A 13,842-nucleotide genomic window follows, 5' to 3' on the forward strand; every position below is an offset into this window, starting at 1 on the left:
CAAGACCTCGGGTCTCCTCAGAAAAGTTTCGGGCGTTCTGCCCTGGGTTACAGTTGTTTCTAACCCCCTCCTGATCTCTTATTATGTTGCAAACGAGTGACAAACACACGGGGAATTGTTTGCCTTTCCAACGCCAGCTGTTGCAGGGCCCTCGGGAGGGGAGTGATGGCTCAGCCTGGCCCCCCTGAACACAGCAGCTCTTTTCACACCTGGCCACATGAGGAACTGCTCTGCTGCCTTTCAACCCACCGAGCAGCCCCGTCCCCCCAGAGCCCGGCAAAAAAATACCCAGCTCTGCTCCCCTTCAGTTCTGACAACGGCATTGCTGAAGGGTCACTTTGAGGGCGCCCCTGCTCTGGGATGGAGCACACAGAGCCAATTTGCAGGGAAAGCCCTAAAGGAAAAGCAACTTTGAACACGGCACCCGCTTAATAAAAGAGAAATTAAGACTTAATAACGCAGGAAAAGTCTGTTAACCTCTCTTGATCGAAGAGTTGCTTTCCCATGTGCCCCCTCCGTGGGGATGCTGTGCTTTTCCAGGGCTGCACTCAGCCACATGGAAGAGGCTTCCAGCAGCAGTGTTTCTGCTCAGCACCCTTCACTCCCAGGGATTGTATTCATCCCTCAGGAAAAAACGTAGCTCATGGGCTTTATTCTTCTGTTTTCTTCCTCAGGGAGGAAAAAAATGACAGCTTTTTTGGGGAAATGACTGATCCTCACTGCCCTAGAGCAGAGGATTCTCTTCTCTGTTGAGTTTCTCAGTGCTTGATTTGTGTTGTCCAGGGACCAAAGCTAGTGGTGGATCTCCTGGTGATGTGGGACTTGTGCTGCTGCCTGACGTGATCCCACTCGGGCTTCCTGCCTGTTCTCCAGCCTCAGCATTCCTCTAGTGAAAATGGACTAGTCTGGAATGAAAAGGTCCTGATTTTTGTGCCTTGGCTAGTTAATAAAGGCATACTTTTATCCAGAAAAAGCTGTTTTTTCCAGTTACTGGTGGAATCAATGAAGAGTTGGTGGCTGGATCCAGCAAGTTCCTCTGAGAATCACAGCTAAGGGGAGAATTATTCCAGGCTTCCCTTCTCCTGTCACAGCCTCACAAAACAGTGGCAAAGCATCATTTCTGTCTGCTGCATCTCCATGCAGTTAAACACTTCTGTTACATGAAAGATACAAAACTTTTAGCTCAAAATACACTTTCACACTGACCCAGCCCCTTGGCCAACTCCCACGCAGTGTCCTTTTGGTGGCAAAGGGGTTACTCATGAAAACTGACCAAACAAAACTTCAAATACCCCCGAGAAACTCACCCAGAAGTTGAAACCTGAGCATGCCTTGAAGGCATCAGGCACCTGGGGTGCAGTGAGGGCTGTTCCTCACACTGATCACAACCAGCTCATTACCTGGGCTTTGCTGTCTTCACCTGTCGTGCCTCATCAGAAAGAGGGGTTTAAATTCTCTGGAATATGGACTGTGTTTCTGTTTGTGTGGATAGAGGCTGATGTGGCAGAGCCTTGATTGCTGCCAAGGTCTCCTCATGTGCTCAACATATAATAACGTTAATGGCAGTAAAGGAAATCAAAGCTGGTCATTTTTCCAGGGAAAGTGTTTTTGTGAGCAGCAACAATGATGATACTGTCACTACCACGACTTTGATCATGCTCAATGGATAGTCTGTTATTCTTAACAAAAATATTAAAGAGAAAGTTTTACATGCTAAACTTCTCCACTTAGCTGCTGTGAGCCCAATTAAAAGATTAAAACTGATCAATTCTTTTGATGAAAAGTACCTTCTTTCCACCAAAAAAATGTCCATTTTTCATCTCAAAGCCAGAGGCTGAATCCTCAACATAACTATTGCTTGAAAAAACTGAAATCTAACAAAAATATTTTGATTTTCAGCCAGAATATTTTTGGTTTGTTTTCAGGCATTTGGCTTCCAGATAAAAGCTGGACAATTTCCAGGGAAAGTGAGGGGGAGGGCTTAGTGGGGTTGTTGGGTTTTTTTCATGTATGCAATAAAAGAAATAATTTGGAAGAATCAAATAATTTCAACTAATAAGAATTTTAAAGAAAAGTAAGTCCTCGTTCTCTTAAAAAAATATGCAAAGATGATGAAGAGCAAAATATTTCTTGGCCTTAGAAATGGTAGTACATTTTTTTTGACCATTCTATAATTGCCAGAGGCAGTGTATTCATCAGTGCTTCATCTATCAAATCAGAACAAGCACCGTTCTTCTTCTTAAGAGAGTTATGTAGAAATGGCACATTCCTACCATAGTTGTCTCTGCATTTATTAAAATCAGAGCTTCACATGTCAAGGGTGCAGGATGGCATTTCACCTTTTTAGTCCTCTTTTAGTGTCAGCCTTATGTTAAGAATGAACTGGATTTTAATCTGTCTTGTCCAGCACAAATCAAACTTTTAGGTAAATATTACTCCTCAGCTTCATGTACTTTTCAGATGTATTTTGTTACGTTCAGGTTTCTGCTGACTTTTATCAGCTCTTAACTGCTTCACTCCCAGATTCCCTGTGGTTACTGATACAAAATCATCTGTTGTCCCTTACCTTGTACAATATTTTTCACTCTCCACTTAAATTACCTGAATGAGACTCTGGGGAAGAAGGCAGGAAGGTTGGTTAGTTTAAATTAAGTTTCTTGTTTGCTCTTTCCTCTGATTGCTCCCCTTCACTCATCCCCTTTCTTTTCCCTTTTTGCATCATCTTTGGAAGCTGAAGAGGCACAACTAGCATTTGTTTGTCCTCTGTACCCACCTACACAACTACCTCCTATTTCCAATCATCATTTATTCCTTCTAAAAATCAGCTCAGAGACTTGTATGAAAGTGTCATCTTCCCCTGTCAGGAGCATCATTCTAGAGGCACCACACACAGAGAAAATGTTCCTCGAGTGGGATAAATGGTCTGAAACCTCTCCAGCACTTGTTGTAAAGCTCTGCTGGCTAATAAATGCCCAAAATGTTCACTACTGAATTCAGTGGAGCTGATCTACAGATGTGGTGGACCTGGGCTTTCTGTCTGAATAGAGCAGGCTCACACGCATCACACCGGGGTTCTGGTGCTGCTGAGGAAGGGCGGGTTCCTTCAGGAGCGCTTTTGGTGTCGGACATTTCTTTCTTTAGGTGCAGCAGATGACAACCATTTGCTCCTGTTGAGATGACCCTGCCTGGCAGCCTGAAATCTCCTTTTCTTTCTGCTGCAGGAGAGGAGGCCTTGACCATGTACATGGACAAAAGCCGCCTCGACAGGAAGTCAGGGAACGCCACGCAGAGCGTTGAAGCCTTGCACCAGCTCGCCTCCTCCTACTTTGTGGACCGTGATGGCACCATGAGGAGACTCCATGAGATCCAGATCTCTACCGGAGCAATCAAGGTACTCTATCTTGCCCCGGGAAGAGAGGGATGGTGTGCCCACACTGACACTGCAGGGATTTGGGGCAGGGCTTTGCCAGCCCACTGCGGTGTCCTTTTTGATCGTGGGTTGTTTTGTTCCCAGGGTAAATTTTTCTCTGATGGACCTTGCTGAAGAATTGATTTCCCCAAGGCCAGTAATATGTCCAGTAATATCCAGGGAGAGGTGGGCATTCAGTGTGATGGTTATGTAGGATAGGAGACCTCTACTAAACATGACAGTGACTTCTGGAAGGGAGAGAGGGAGCAGAGAACCCAGACCAGTGATGGAGGCTGGAAGGGAAAGGCAGGTCTGTGAAATGAACAACCCTGTGCAACCCAGAAGTATTTTTCTACTGTGGGTGTAAGACTGCTAAACATCTTTCAGCTGAATTTACTACAAGGAAAGGTGAAAAACTGTGTGGCATTACTGAGGCATCTGGAATGAAACGGACTGAGAGACAGCTTGGGGGTTGCAGCAGGAAGGAAGGGAAGCTGCTCTGAGAATACAAAATAGGGAAAATGGCTCTGCAGACAAAGGCTGCCTCCTCTGAAAGCAATCATCCTACACTGGGCAGGGATTTTATTGTTGCAGAGTTCACTCCAGGGAAGGTGATGTGGATGGAGTCGTCATTGTTAGCCATTTCTGAAAGGTTTCAGCTCTCGTTATTGTTCTGTGGTGTCTCATGGCTGAGCCTGTTCCTTTCTGGATGGGAAATTGTATTGAGATATTGAAACAGTGACAGCAGATAATCACCCATGGTGAATTCCGGAAGGGCAGCTCTCCTCCATGGCTGGAAACCAACAGCAACAGCACTGCAGGTCATCTGTGCCTCCATCTCTCCTCAGAACAAGGATGGTGGTCACATATGGGAGCACCAGGCACCACTGGGAGCTGGCAATCCATCTCTGTTTCTGTCTTCCCAATAAGAGAAGCCAGGGAATAATTCCTCTACTGGCTTCTGATGTTCTCCAGTGGAGATACTCTATGAGAAACATCAATCTGCAGGATCCCTTTGCCAAGCCCAGAGTAACAAGCAGTACCACAAAGAAAGCAGGCAAAACTCCTTCTACTTTTCCAGCTTGTGAGTGCACCAAACATTAGCTGTGTCTGTCCAGGGTGGGGCATTTTTCTCCAATTAGGAGAGATGTGTTTTGGGCTGTATCAGCTGGTGACAAGGAGTCTTTGTACTGCAAGGGCTGGAGAAGCCTGGGGAAGGTGTGGTGCTGCAGTCAAAGGGACCACTCTCTCTTTTCTGCATCCTCTGTAGGTAACAGAAACTCGGACCGGCCCCCTGGGCTGTAACAGCTACGACAATCTGGACTCTGTGAGTTCTGTCCTTCTGCAAAGCACTGAAAGCAAACTCCACCTGCAAGGTAGGGCACAGGCACGAGGGACGTGGCAACACAGGGCGTGGAGTGGGGGGCTGAAACGAGCCAGGGGTGCCTTTCTTCCCAGCCTTTTCCCCTTCTCTGTTTGCTGTGGTTCTCCCTCAGCTGTAAGTTCCCTGGAGCAGGACTGGTGGCTTCTGGAGGCTTCACAGGAAGCTCAGAAGAGCAGATCCAGAGCTTGAGCCAAAGGGACCCCAGTGAAGTATCTGGGTGTCCCTGCCATGGAATTTTGATGGACTTCTACATATTATACATACACTAATATTAAAAATAATAATATAAAAAAAGTGACCTTTTCCATCAATATTGAAGGAGTTCATGTCTCTTTGTCCCTCCCAAATTGCTGATTTGGGTAAGAGCTTTGCAGATCAGCTTTTGGGACTTTTTAATGACTGCAATCTTTGGGAAAAGTCACTGAGGTTTTATTTGGATGCTAGAAGCCATGGCTTCAGTCCCAGCTGGGGAGCTAGTCCAAAAGTCAACAGATAGAGGTCATGACTGAATTAATAAATAAATACATGCTGGTTAGCAAGAAGTCAGCTTCAGTAGAAGGAGGAAATTCACTGGGCGTGTAATTTATGAAGGTTATTCCCAAATTTTTGACAAAATAAGGAAATGTGGGATTTAATTGCTCACTTGCCCAGATGTTTTTTTTTTCTGGAATCCTTGTACTTGCACAAATTTTAATTTTTCAGATGAATGGGCTACATTACATCTTCCGCTTTGAGTATAATTTGGCAAGTGCTGTTTTAATCTTTGGTTTCACAGAAACTGGGTTTCATTTACCGAGTAATGTTGTGGATATATTATTATTGTTGTTATTATTTGCCTTTAAAAATAATAGGCAGGTTGTTTTCTCTATACCAGTGATTATCCAAACCACTGAGTTCTGGTTCTTACCTAATTAACAATAAGCAATTTGAGAGGTTTTGTGTACTCTGATGGTGGCTGCTGGTAATGAAAACCCAAGGATGACACATCAGATAACTGGGTAAACAGCTAAATCAGCAGGCAGCTCGGGTTATAGGCAGAGAAGCAGGTAAATCAATAGACCTCTATTGGCTATCTGATCCTACAGGAGAGGACATAAACCAAGGGAGGGGGAAGGAGGTGGAGGAAGAGGGAAAAATTAGGAGAGAGAGAGGATGTAAGGCAGATGAGGCTGTGATTTCTGATGGGAGCAGACAGAGGACTTTGGGGGTCAAGCACACATGGGTTTCTTGAAACTTCACAGCATAACCCAGCACAGAGAGAGGCCAGAGCCAAGCCAAGGGAGTGAGCGAGGGAAGGGAGGCAGGAGCTCTACTTAATAGAACAAAGTGACCTTTAAAGCTACACCTGAGCTTTCTACCTAATCTGGAGTGCGGTTCTTGGGATAATTACCCAGGATCCTTCCTCTGCTCTGAGAAGGCTCATTAGGAATTAGTCACAGGGCTGCAGCAGGTAATGGATCGTGACCGAGTCCCCTCTGATCTGATTAGCAGCCGAGCATGAGCTGCTGACAGAAATCCATGTTCCTGCCTTGGTGTCACTCAGCTCTGAGCCTGGCTCAATAAAAGAGCAGCTTCTTCATGACAGGGAGAGTTTCTGTTCCTGTACTTGCTGCTGCCTGGCCCTGAGAGTTGTGGTTTCAAAGCCCCTTTAGGGGATTTAGGGGCTGGGACGTGGCACTCAGTGCTCGGGTCTGGGTGACAAGGTGGTGACGGGTCAAAGGTTGGACTTGATGAGCTTGGAGGTCTTTTCCAACCTAAATGATTCCACAGTTCTGTGAAGCAAAGCTAAGTTACCTTTGTGCCTGCACACAGGGTTTGGGAAGCTGAGCCAGCCTGGAGTTTCCAGGGGAGGGGGATGTTTGGTTCTGTACCTGTGGCTGCTGGGACAGCAATAATCCCTAATTTGTAAAACACTATCCATGTGAACCCAGCACGTTGGTACATGCACTGGGGTGTATATCTGCAATATTTATCACAGAGCACAGAAGGTTTCCCTTTTTCCTATCCCTTCCTGGAGCAGAATCCCTGTCCCATGTGTGGGGAGGGCTGTGTGGTGATGCAGCCTCCCAACACGGGACTGAGGAATCCTGTTTTGGGCCAGGATCTCACAGGTGACTCCAGCTGTTTGCACTTTGTATCCTCCTGTCCCTGCCACCAGCAGGAAACCATCCCTTCACCTTCCTCCACCTCCAGTATGGATGATCCATGAGCTGCCTGGAAAAGGAGACCACCAGAGCGTGGGAGGGGAGGATTCCAGCAGCTCTACAACAGGCTGGTGGGAAATGGGAATTTGTGATCCCAGGACAAGTGTCCTAGTCTGAAATAGGAAAATTTGTGGGAGAAAAAAGGAATATTTTCAAAAGTCTCAGGAAATTAAAGTTCCAGAGACATCCCCTGCCATATCAATGCTGTTACTGACAGTCTGTGTCAATACTGGAGCATAGCACTGTTCAGTGAGGTAAAATACTTCTGTGCTATTCTAAACTTTGCAACATTAAGCAGGAAATATTGCATATTAGGTAATTTCTTACATCAAATATGGTAATATAATACGGTACATAATATATAATGTTATGTACAATAATTATACAATATCAAATATATTGTATTAGCATATTTAATATTATGTTACAAAGTATGTGTAAATACCATATATATTATACATACACAAAAATATACATAGATATATATTATATATCTTTATAATATATATGGTAATATAATATTAGAATTTACATTACAATTGCTATTAAAGCTTTTGCCAAGATGGGCAGAACAGTAATGACAACATGAAACATTTCAGCTTTGCAGTGAAGCGAGATGAGGAAGTATGAAAAAATACATTTAGAAAGTCAAAAGTGCTTTTGGAGTCAACACTCTCTCACAAAATGCTTCAATGAAACTGCATTTTCAACAGAGAACTCTTCTGTGGAAAATGTTTCAAATAGCTCTAATTTAGAGCTGGGGAAATTTACCTCTTTTAATGCAGGAAGCCTTTTATATACAGTCTAAAGGCAAACATCTCTCTCTAATAGTTTTTCTAGGTGAATTAAGGACATGTTCCCTTGTCAGACACTTCATATTCTGCCTGTAGTTATCTAAGACAAACCTATACCAAATCTGTGCTGCTCTTAATTTCAAAAGAGGAACTTTTTGCTTTACAGACTGGCAGAATTCCTCCTGAACAACACCTTCAAAACTAAGAGATTCTGCCTAATACTGATCACCATCAAACTTCTCTGCTGCATGTATTATCAGCTCCTGAGCCTCTGCTGGGGATGAGCCCATTCCTTGTGCCCCTGGCTTGGATTGAGGGATTCTCCCCATGAAAATGGTCCAGTATCTCAGTCATTAAGAACAGGTTGACCCACTGCTTGGCTGCTGACATGAGGTTGCTTTAACAGTAGGCAAGGCTGAAAGATTAAGGGTTGGACCCGATGATCTCGGAGGTCTTTTCCAACCCAGTTGATTCTATGATTCTATGACTAAATAATTTTTTTTAGCATTTGCAATATTCAAAGAAATTTCTTGGACAACAAACCAGCATTTTGGGGTGGTTTATTAAGGCCATGGCTGACAGAGGGCTTTCCCAGCTGGCTGGCTGCAAGCTGCTCTATGGGGCTGGTGTGCTGTCATAATCCTTGGGGCTGCATCTCTCCTGCTTTACAGGTGGCAACTGAAACACCCAGAGCAGTGATCTGGAAAGATTAATTCTACCTGTGCTTTACTGACAACCAGAATCCACTAAATTTCAGCAACATTTAGTCACTGGGCATGGTAGGGAAATATATACCAACACTGAGGGTACCAGGACTGAGGGAGATGCTGCTGCCTCAGTACTTGTAAAATATCTTGCTAAGATCTAGTCACTGGGATGCTCCCCACTAAACCAAAAATATCGATATGAATCTGCCCTTGTCTGGCTGTGATGAGAAATGTGTGAATATTTATGTATATGTATAAAAATATAGATGGGAAAAGCTGCATGGCTGTATTTCCCAACACTGATTTCTTCCACGAGGAAATTCCTGGCTGGAAGATCTGAGCCACATGTAATCCTTACAGCATGTTTGTGGTTTTAAAGTCAGGGTTTTGTGTTTGGACCATGAACACTTGTGTTCCAATGAGTAGCTGGATTTGGCTGTCACTTGTGTAAGAACATATCTGAGCATGAGCTGTGTGTTAATGCTCCAGGTAACTGTGGATTCCAGCAAAACTGCTTCCCTGATTAAGTTAAGCATTTATATAAGTGCTTTGTTGAACTGGTGCTAAGTGTACAGGGCTCTGATTACCTCTTAAACACGAGATTATTTCTTACAAGAGGAGGTTATTCTGGAAATGTTGGGGTTTTTTTTCTTTTTTTTTTAGAAACCGGGAGTTTTATAGGCAAAAAGCAAGCATCCACATAGGATGGGACCACTTTATGTTTCGGAGATTACAGGGTATTTCAGATGCACAGTGGATGTTCCTTGCAATGGGAAATGCTTTCCCTGAAATTTTAGTTGTTTTTTTCCACCCTATTCCCTCAAAAAAAAAAAAGAAAAAAAAAAAAAAGTCTCCAAAGCCAGGATCATTTCTAGTTGGAACCAAACAGCTTGCTTGTCATGTTGTTATCAAAGTTAAAATTCAAAGAAAAAATTTGAGAACTGAAGAGCCTGAGGTCATTTGGTCATATTTGAATGGTGAGGCCAGAGCAGGTTGCTCCTCTGGGAAACAGAGTGGAAAAATGTATTCATGGGACTTGGACCATGAATAAAGAGTCAGTGCACATCAAGAAGTCCAGCTCCCCTCTCCTGTGAGCTTGAAAGCTCAGTGAGTACAGCATCCTTCAGGCTCTCCAAGCCCCTTTTGTGGATCAGTTCTCCAATAGCTCCTTCCATCCTGAAGGAAAGTTTTGCATCCTGGCAGGTGGGACCATCTCTAATGTCAGTATGAAGGTTTGACAAGGGGCCATCCCTCTCTTTGAACATTTCCAGGGATGGGGCAGCCACAGCTTCTCTGGGCAACCTGTGCCAGGGCCTCCCCACCCTCACAGGGAAGACTTTCTTCTGCATATCCAATCTAAACCTACTCTCTTTTGGTTTAAAGCCACTCCACCTTGTCATATCACTAAAATCCCCAAAAGAAGCTGATCTTCAGGACTTCCTGAAGACAATAGGAAGAAAGATGAGCTTCTTTCTGAGAAACATCTCAGAAAAGACCAAGGGGACCTCAAAATGCTGATCTTCCTTCGGCCAGTTTTGAGGTGTTTGCAGGGATGCTGTAGACAGGTCAGCTCTTTGTTCCCTCCTGTCCCAAATACCACCATAGGAAAGGCAGCAGGATCTGTGCAGACATAGTGCCTCCAAAGGCCAGGGCTTGAAATCCATCCCTGTGTCAGTGTCACAAACATCTTCCCCAGCTGGAGGCAGCTCCATGCTCATCCTGCCCAGCAGCTGCCACTGCTGCACGCTCGGCTGCCGATGGGGTCGGACAGAGGGGCAGCTCGGTGCCACCAGGCATGGTGCTCCCAGAGCCCAGGGGGAGAGGAAACAGAGGTCCCCATGTGCATTCCACAGCCTCCTGATCCTCCCAAAATCTGCTCTTCCACTGGGACCTCATCAAGGCCGAGGTGTCTCTCTGGATACAAAAGCAAAAGGGTAATGGGACTCTCGGGGTCACTGCCCGCTGCTTTCCTCTTGTCTGAGGCGAACATGGCCCATCAGAGACGGGCTTGAGCTCCTGAAAGGGGTCACAGCCCTTTTTGCCACTCCTGCACACTCTCATCCCCTGAATTATCGTGTGATTTCCCTTCCACTCCACTGAGCTGTCAGCCATGGATACGGTAATTCAGCACAGCAGAAACACAAACAGATGGGTAATTGACCCTCGTGCCTTCGTTACTCTGGAGTTCAGTGCTGCTGTTCAGGCCGTAAACTCCTTTAGCTGCCACTCCAAAAATCCCTGGGCCCTTCACAAGGAAGCGAGCAGGCCAGGCTCGGAGTTATTGTCATCTGCCTCGTGCACCACAGACGCTGACAGAGTCTGACAAGCAGGACTTGCCAGGTAGAAGGAAACAGCTGTGAATCCTCAGGGAGATCCGTAGGGAGCCTAGAGGAGGACAGGATGGAAAAACATGTACACTGCACACAGGGTGAACACTTAAACTGTTATTATGCCCTCTGATATCTGAGCAAGGTTACACTCACACTAAAGCCTGCGCAGATGGACGGGTACACAAACACTGGCAGTGGAAAAAGGGATGCGGGGATAGATCTGCCTGCTAATGTAAATCTTCAGAGCACCGCTGAAATCACTGGCACTAAATCCATTTGCACTTTTATAGGATTTGGCAAGTAGCCCTCCTAGCAGGGAGCGAGCTGCAAAGGCTCAGGTGGCCAGCTCCTGTATTTATGCTGTGAGAGCTGGGCACTTAACTCTGCAAGGGTCTTTTATAAATCCCTCCCTGTGTTATTTTCCTTTCTTCTGTTTTCCATTCCTTCTTATTTTCTTTTTCAGTGTGTAGTTTCCTTGTTTCGGTGGTACCAAACCCATTTAGTCTCTCTCAAAACAGGTCAGAACTGCATAGTGTTCGTCCCCTCTCAACTAGCAGTTGGCTTCAGGGGATAAAAGATCTTTGCTTTCACAGGCTTTGTATTGTACTGGGATCTGGGAATGGGATGAAAGGAGTAGACTGGTTGTTGAGGAGGGAGAAGTTACTTGTCTCCCTGTTCTCAGCTAACTCACTTCTTGCACTGGAAACATTCAATTTGTACCCCATCTTCATTACTCATTAACAGTTCCAAGAGAAATACCACTTTTGAAACGAAGAACAAACACCTGAAACGACTTTTTGATTTGCTTTTTTCACCCCCCGCATCCCTCTCATTTCCCTGCCAGGTCTCCAGATCATCTTCCCTCAGTATTTACAAGAGAAGTTTGTCCAGTCTGCCTTGAGTTACATCATGTGCAACGGGGAGGGCGAGTACATCTGCCGGGACAGCCAGTGCGGCTGCCAGTGCTCCGAGGAGTTCCCCCAGTGCAACTGCCCCATCACTGACATCCAGATCATGGAGTACACCCTGGCAAACATGGCCAAGACCTGGACAGAAGCCTATAAAGATCTGGAGAATTCAGGTAACCGAGCAAAGTTCATTTTCCGGTTAATTTATTGCAAAGAAAATGTGTCAGATTATGCCATGGAAGAATCTCTCTCTCTTTCTCTCTTTCTCTTATATTCTCTCAGTATAATGCTCCAGTTTGGATAAGAAAAATAGATGATATTGAACCCAAACCCACCATCTTAGTCTTAAGGGAATACCTTTTAAACACATGCACAGACAAGACCACACAGGGATATTTTCTGTGGAACTGTTTGATTAAAAATCTTTTTTGTCATACCAAACCATCTCTGGATCTCTCTTTTAATAGTTCTACAGAGAAACTTCCACAGTATAAATGATGCAGAAATTGCTTTTCAGATTTGCATGAATGATTTATTCTGCTTTGGTGAAAGGCAATTCAGAGGGAGAACGCACCGGCCAGATGACACCGCTTTTGGGACAGAGAGGAGAAGGGAAAATGACTTCTCTCTCCTACAGGGTTGATATCTGCTGGTGGGAATATTTCTCTTCTCTCTTTACTTTCTCCCAGGGTGAGGCTGGGGGTGTCAGCAGAGTTTGTTCCACGTTGATGCTGGTGGTGGTAGTAGTTGAGCCATAGTAGTGCTGTGGTACTTGTGGGATGCTCACCCTCTAGAGCTTGAGATAAGAGCAACATTATCAGTCAATTGTATGCTTTCCCTCAGCAAGTGATCTGACTACCATGAAGCCACACAGGACAAAGCAGAACTTCATCAAGAACTTGTCCCAGTGCTGACTCTCATCCCTTAGTGTTAGCCAGTTCCTTTCCAACACGTTTTCATTAATGTGTTTTGTCATAATGATTATTGTCATAACTGTCCAAGTATCCATGTCAGGAAAGAAAACTGTGAGGAAAGGACCATCTACCTCAACTCAGGGCACTGAAGAATTCTTCTTCATGAATTCTCATAGCAGCAATTTCTTTCTTCATCTTGGAGGTCCTTTTAATCCCTTTAATGGTTGGAATGGAGCAGGCTATGATGTTTTCAACATGTGGACCCTGCTGGTGTTTCTGCTGCTGCACAGATTCCTGTGTCCCACTCATGCTGCCAACTTGGTGCCCAGCTGGGTAGTCAGAGTTGTAGTTCATGGCTCCAGGGTGATGACCATGTACTCTGGGGAGCACAGGGCTGGGGCAGTCCCAGAGGCAGGGCATGACCTGAAGAAGTCAGATATTTTCTGCAGGTTTCTATGGGTTCATGGATGGGGTGGCACACTAGAAATGTGGATTTCAGAACCTTCTGCCAGCTCAATCCTACACAAGTCAGAATTACTGGCAGTAGCTGCCAGCACAGCTCTGCCACTGGTTACGTGGTTACCAGTTGTTCGTTCTGGCACAGGATCTTCCCACAAGATGCTCAAGAGCCTCAGGTTGGCCACCACCCGTCAACCCCTTCACCTTCCAGGTGTAACCCAGGCACTGAGAAGGTGAGAGCCCTATGGAGGGAGGAGTTACACCCCACTATGACCCCTTCACTGTGACATTCTGTCCTTGTTGCACTCGATCCAAAGCAAAGACTGGGGTAGATAATTATATTCAGTCTCCCTCCTCTTGAGATTTCAAGGGGGGAAAGTGTTTTTCATTTGCCAGGTTAAAGCAACACATTGCAGTGATATTTCTGCTGTAGCCATATTCCACCCAGGGCTGGAGGCTTTGCAGGGCTAGATGGAGTGATTATCTTTATGACTAAAGCTGCTGCATCTCATTCATCACTTTGTTGCCTCATGCGTGAACTTATTCTCTGAGATGAAAGTTGCTATCAAAAAAGACTGTAGTATTAGTGTTTTGCTTCTTTGTTTTAATAAATATTCCCAATAACTAGAGGATTTGCTTCATTATGAACAGCAGAGGAGAAATCTCTGATGACATCTGAAGGCTTTTCCAATAAAGTGGACTGAAAGGCACACGAGTGCTCTGAAAGCAAATA

The 13,842-nt window shown here is 45.1% G+C and overlaps 1 protein-coding gene across 1 annotated transcript in view; it reads left to right on the plus strand.

Moving 5' to 3' along the window:
• The window catches only part of BRINP1 (BMP/retinoic acid inducible neural specific 1), an 89,363-nt gene that overhangs the window by 65,278 nt on the left and 10,243 nt on the right, over nucleotides 1–13,842 (plus strand). The window contains exons 4-6 of the mRNA XM_027877864.1: nucleotides 3,222–3,391; nucleotides 4,680–4,785; nucleotides 11,673–11,909. Coding sequence (XP_027733665.1) covers nucleotides 3,222–3,391; nucleotides 4,680–4,785; nucleotides 11,673–11,909 — 513 coding nt within the window. The remainder of the gene's footprint in view (nucleotides 1–3,221; nucleotides 3,392–4,679; nucleotides 4,786–11,672; nucleotides 11,910–13,842) is intronic.

The sequence above is a fragment of the Empidonax traillii genome, unplaced genomic scaffold (genome assembly GCF_003031625.1).
Source record: "Empidonax traillii isolate 1590-97213 ecotype Southwest subspecies unplaced genomic scaffold, ASM303162v1 scaffold34:size3740991, whole genome shotgun sequence".
In the NCBI taxonomy this organism is placed as follows: domain Eukaryota; kingdom Metazoa; phylum Chordata; class Aves; order Passeriformes; family Tyrannidae; genus Empidonax; species Empidonax traillii.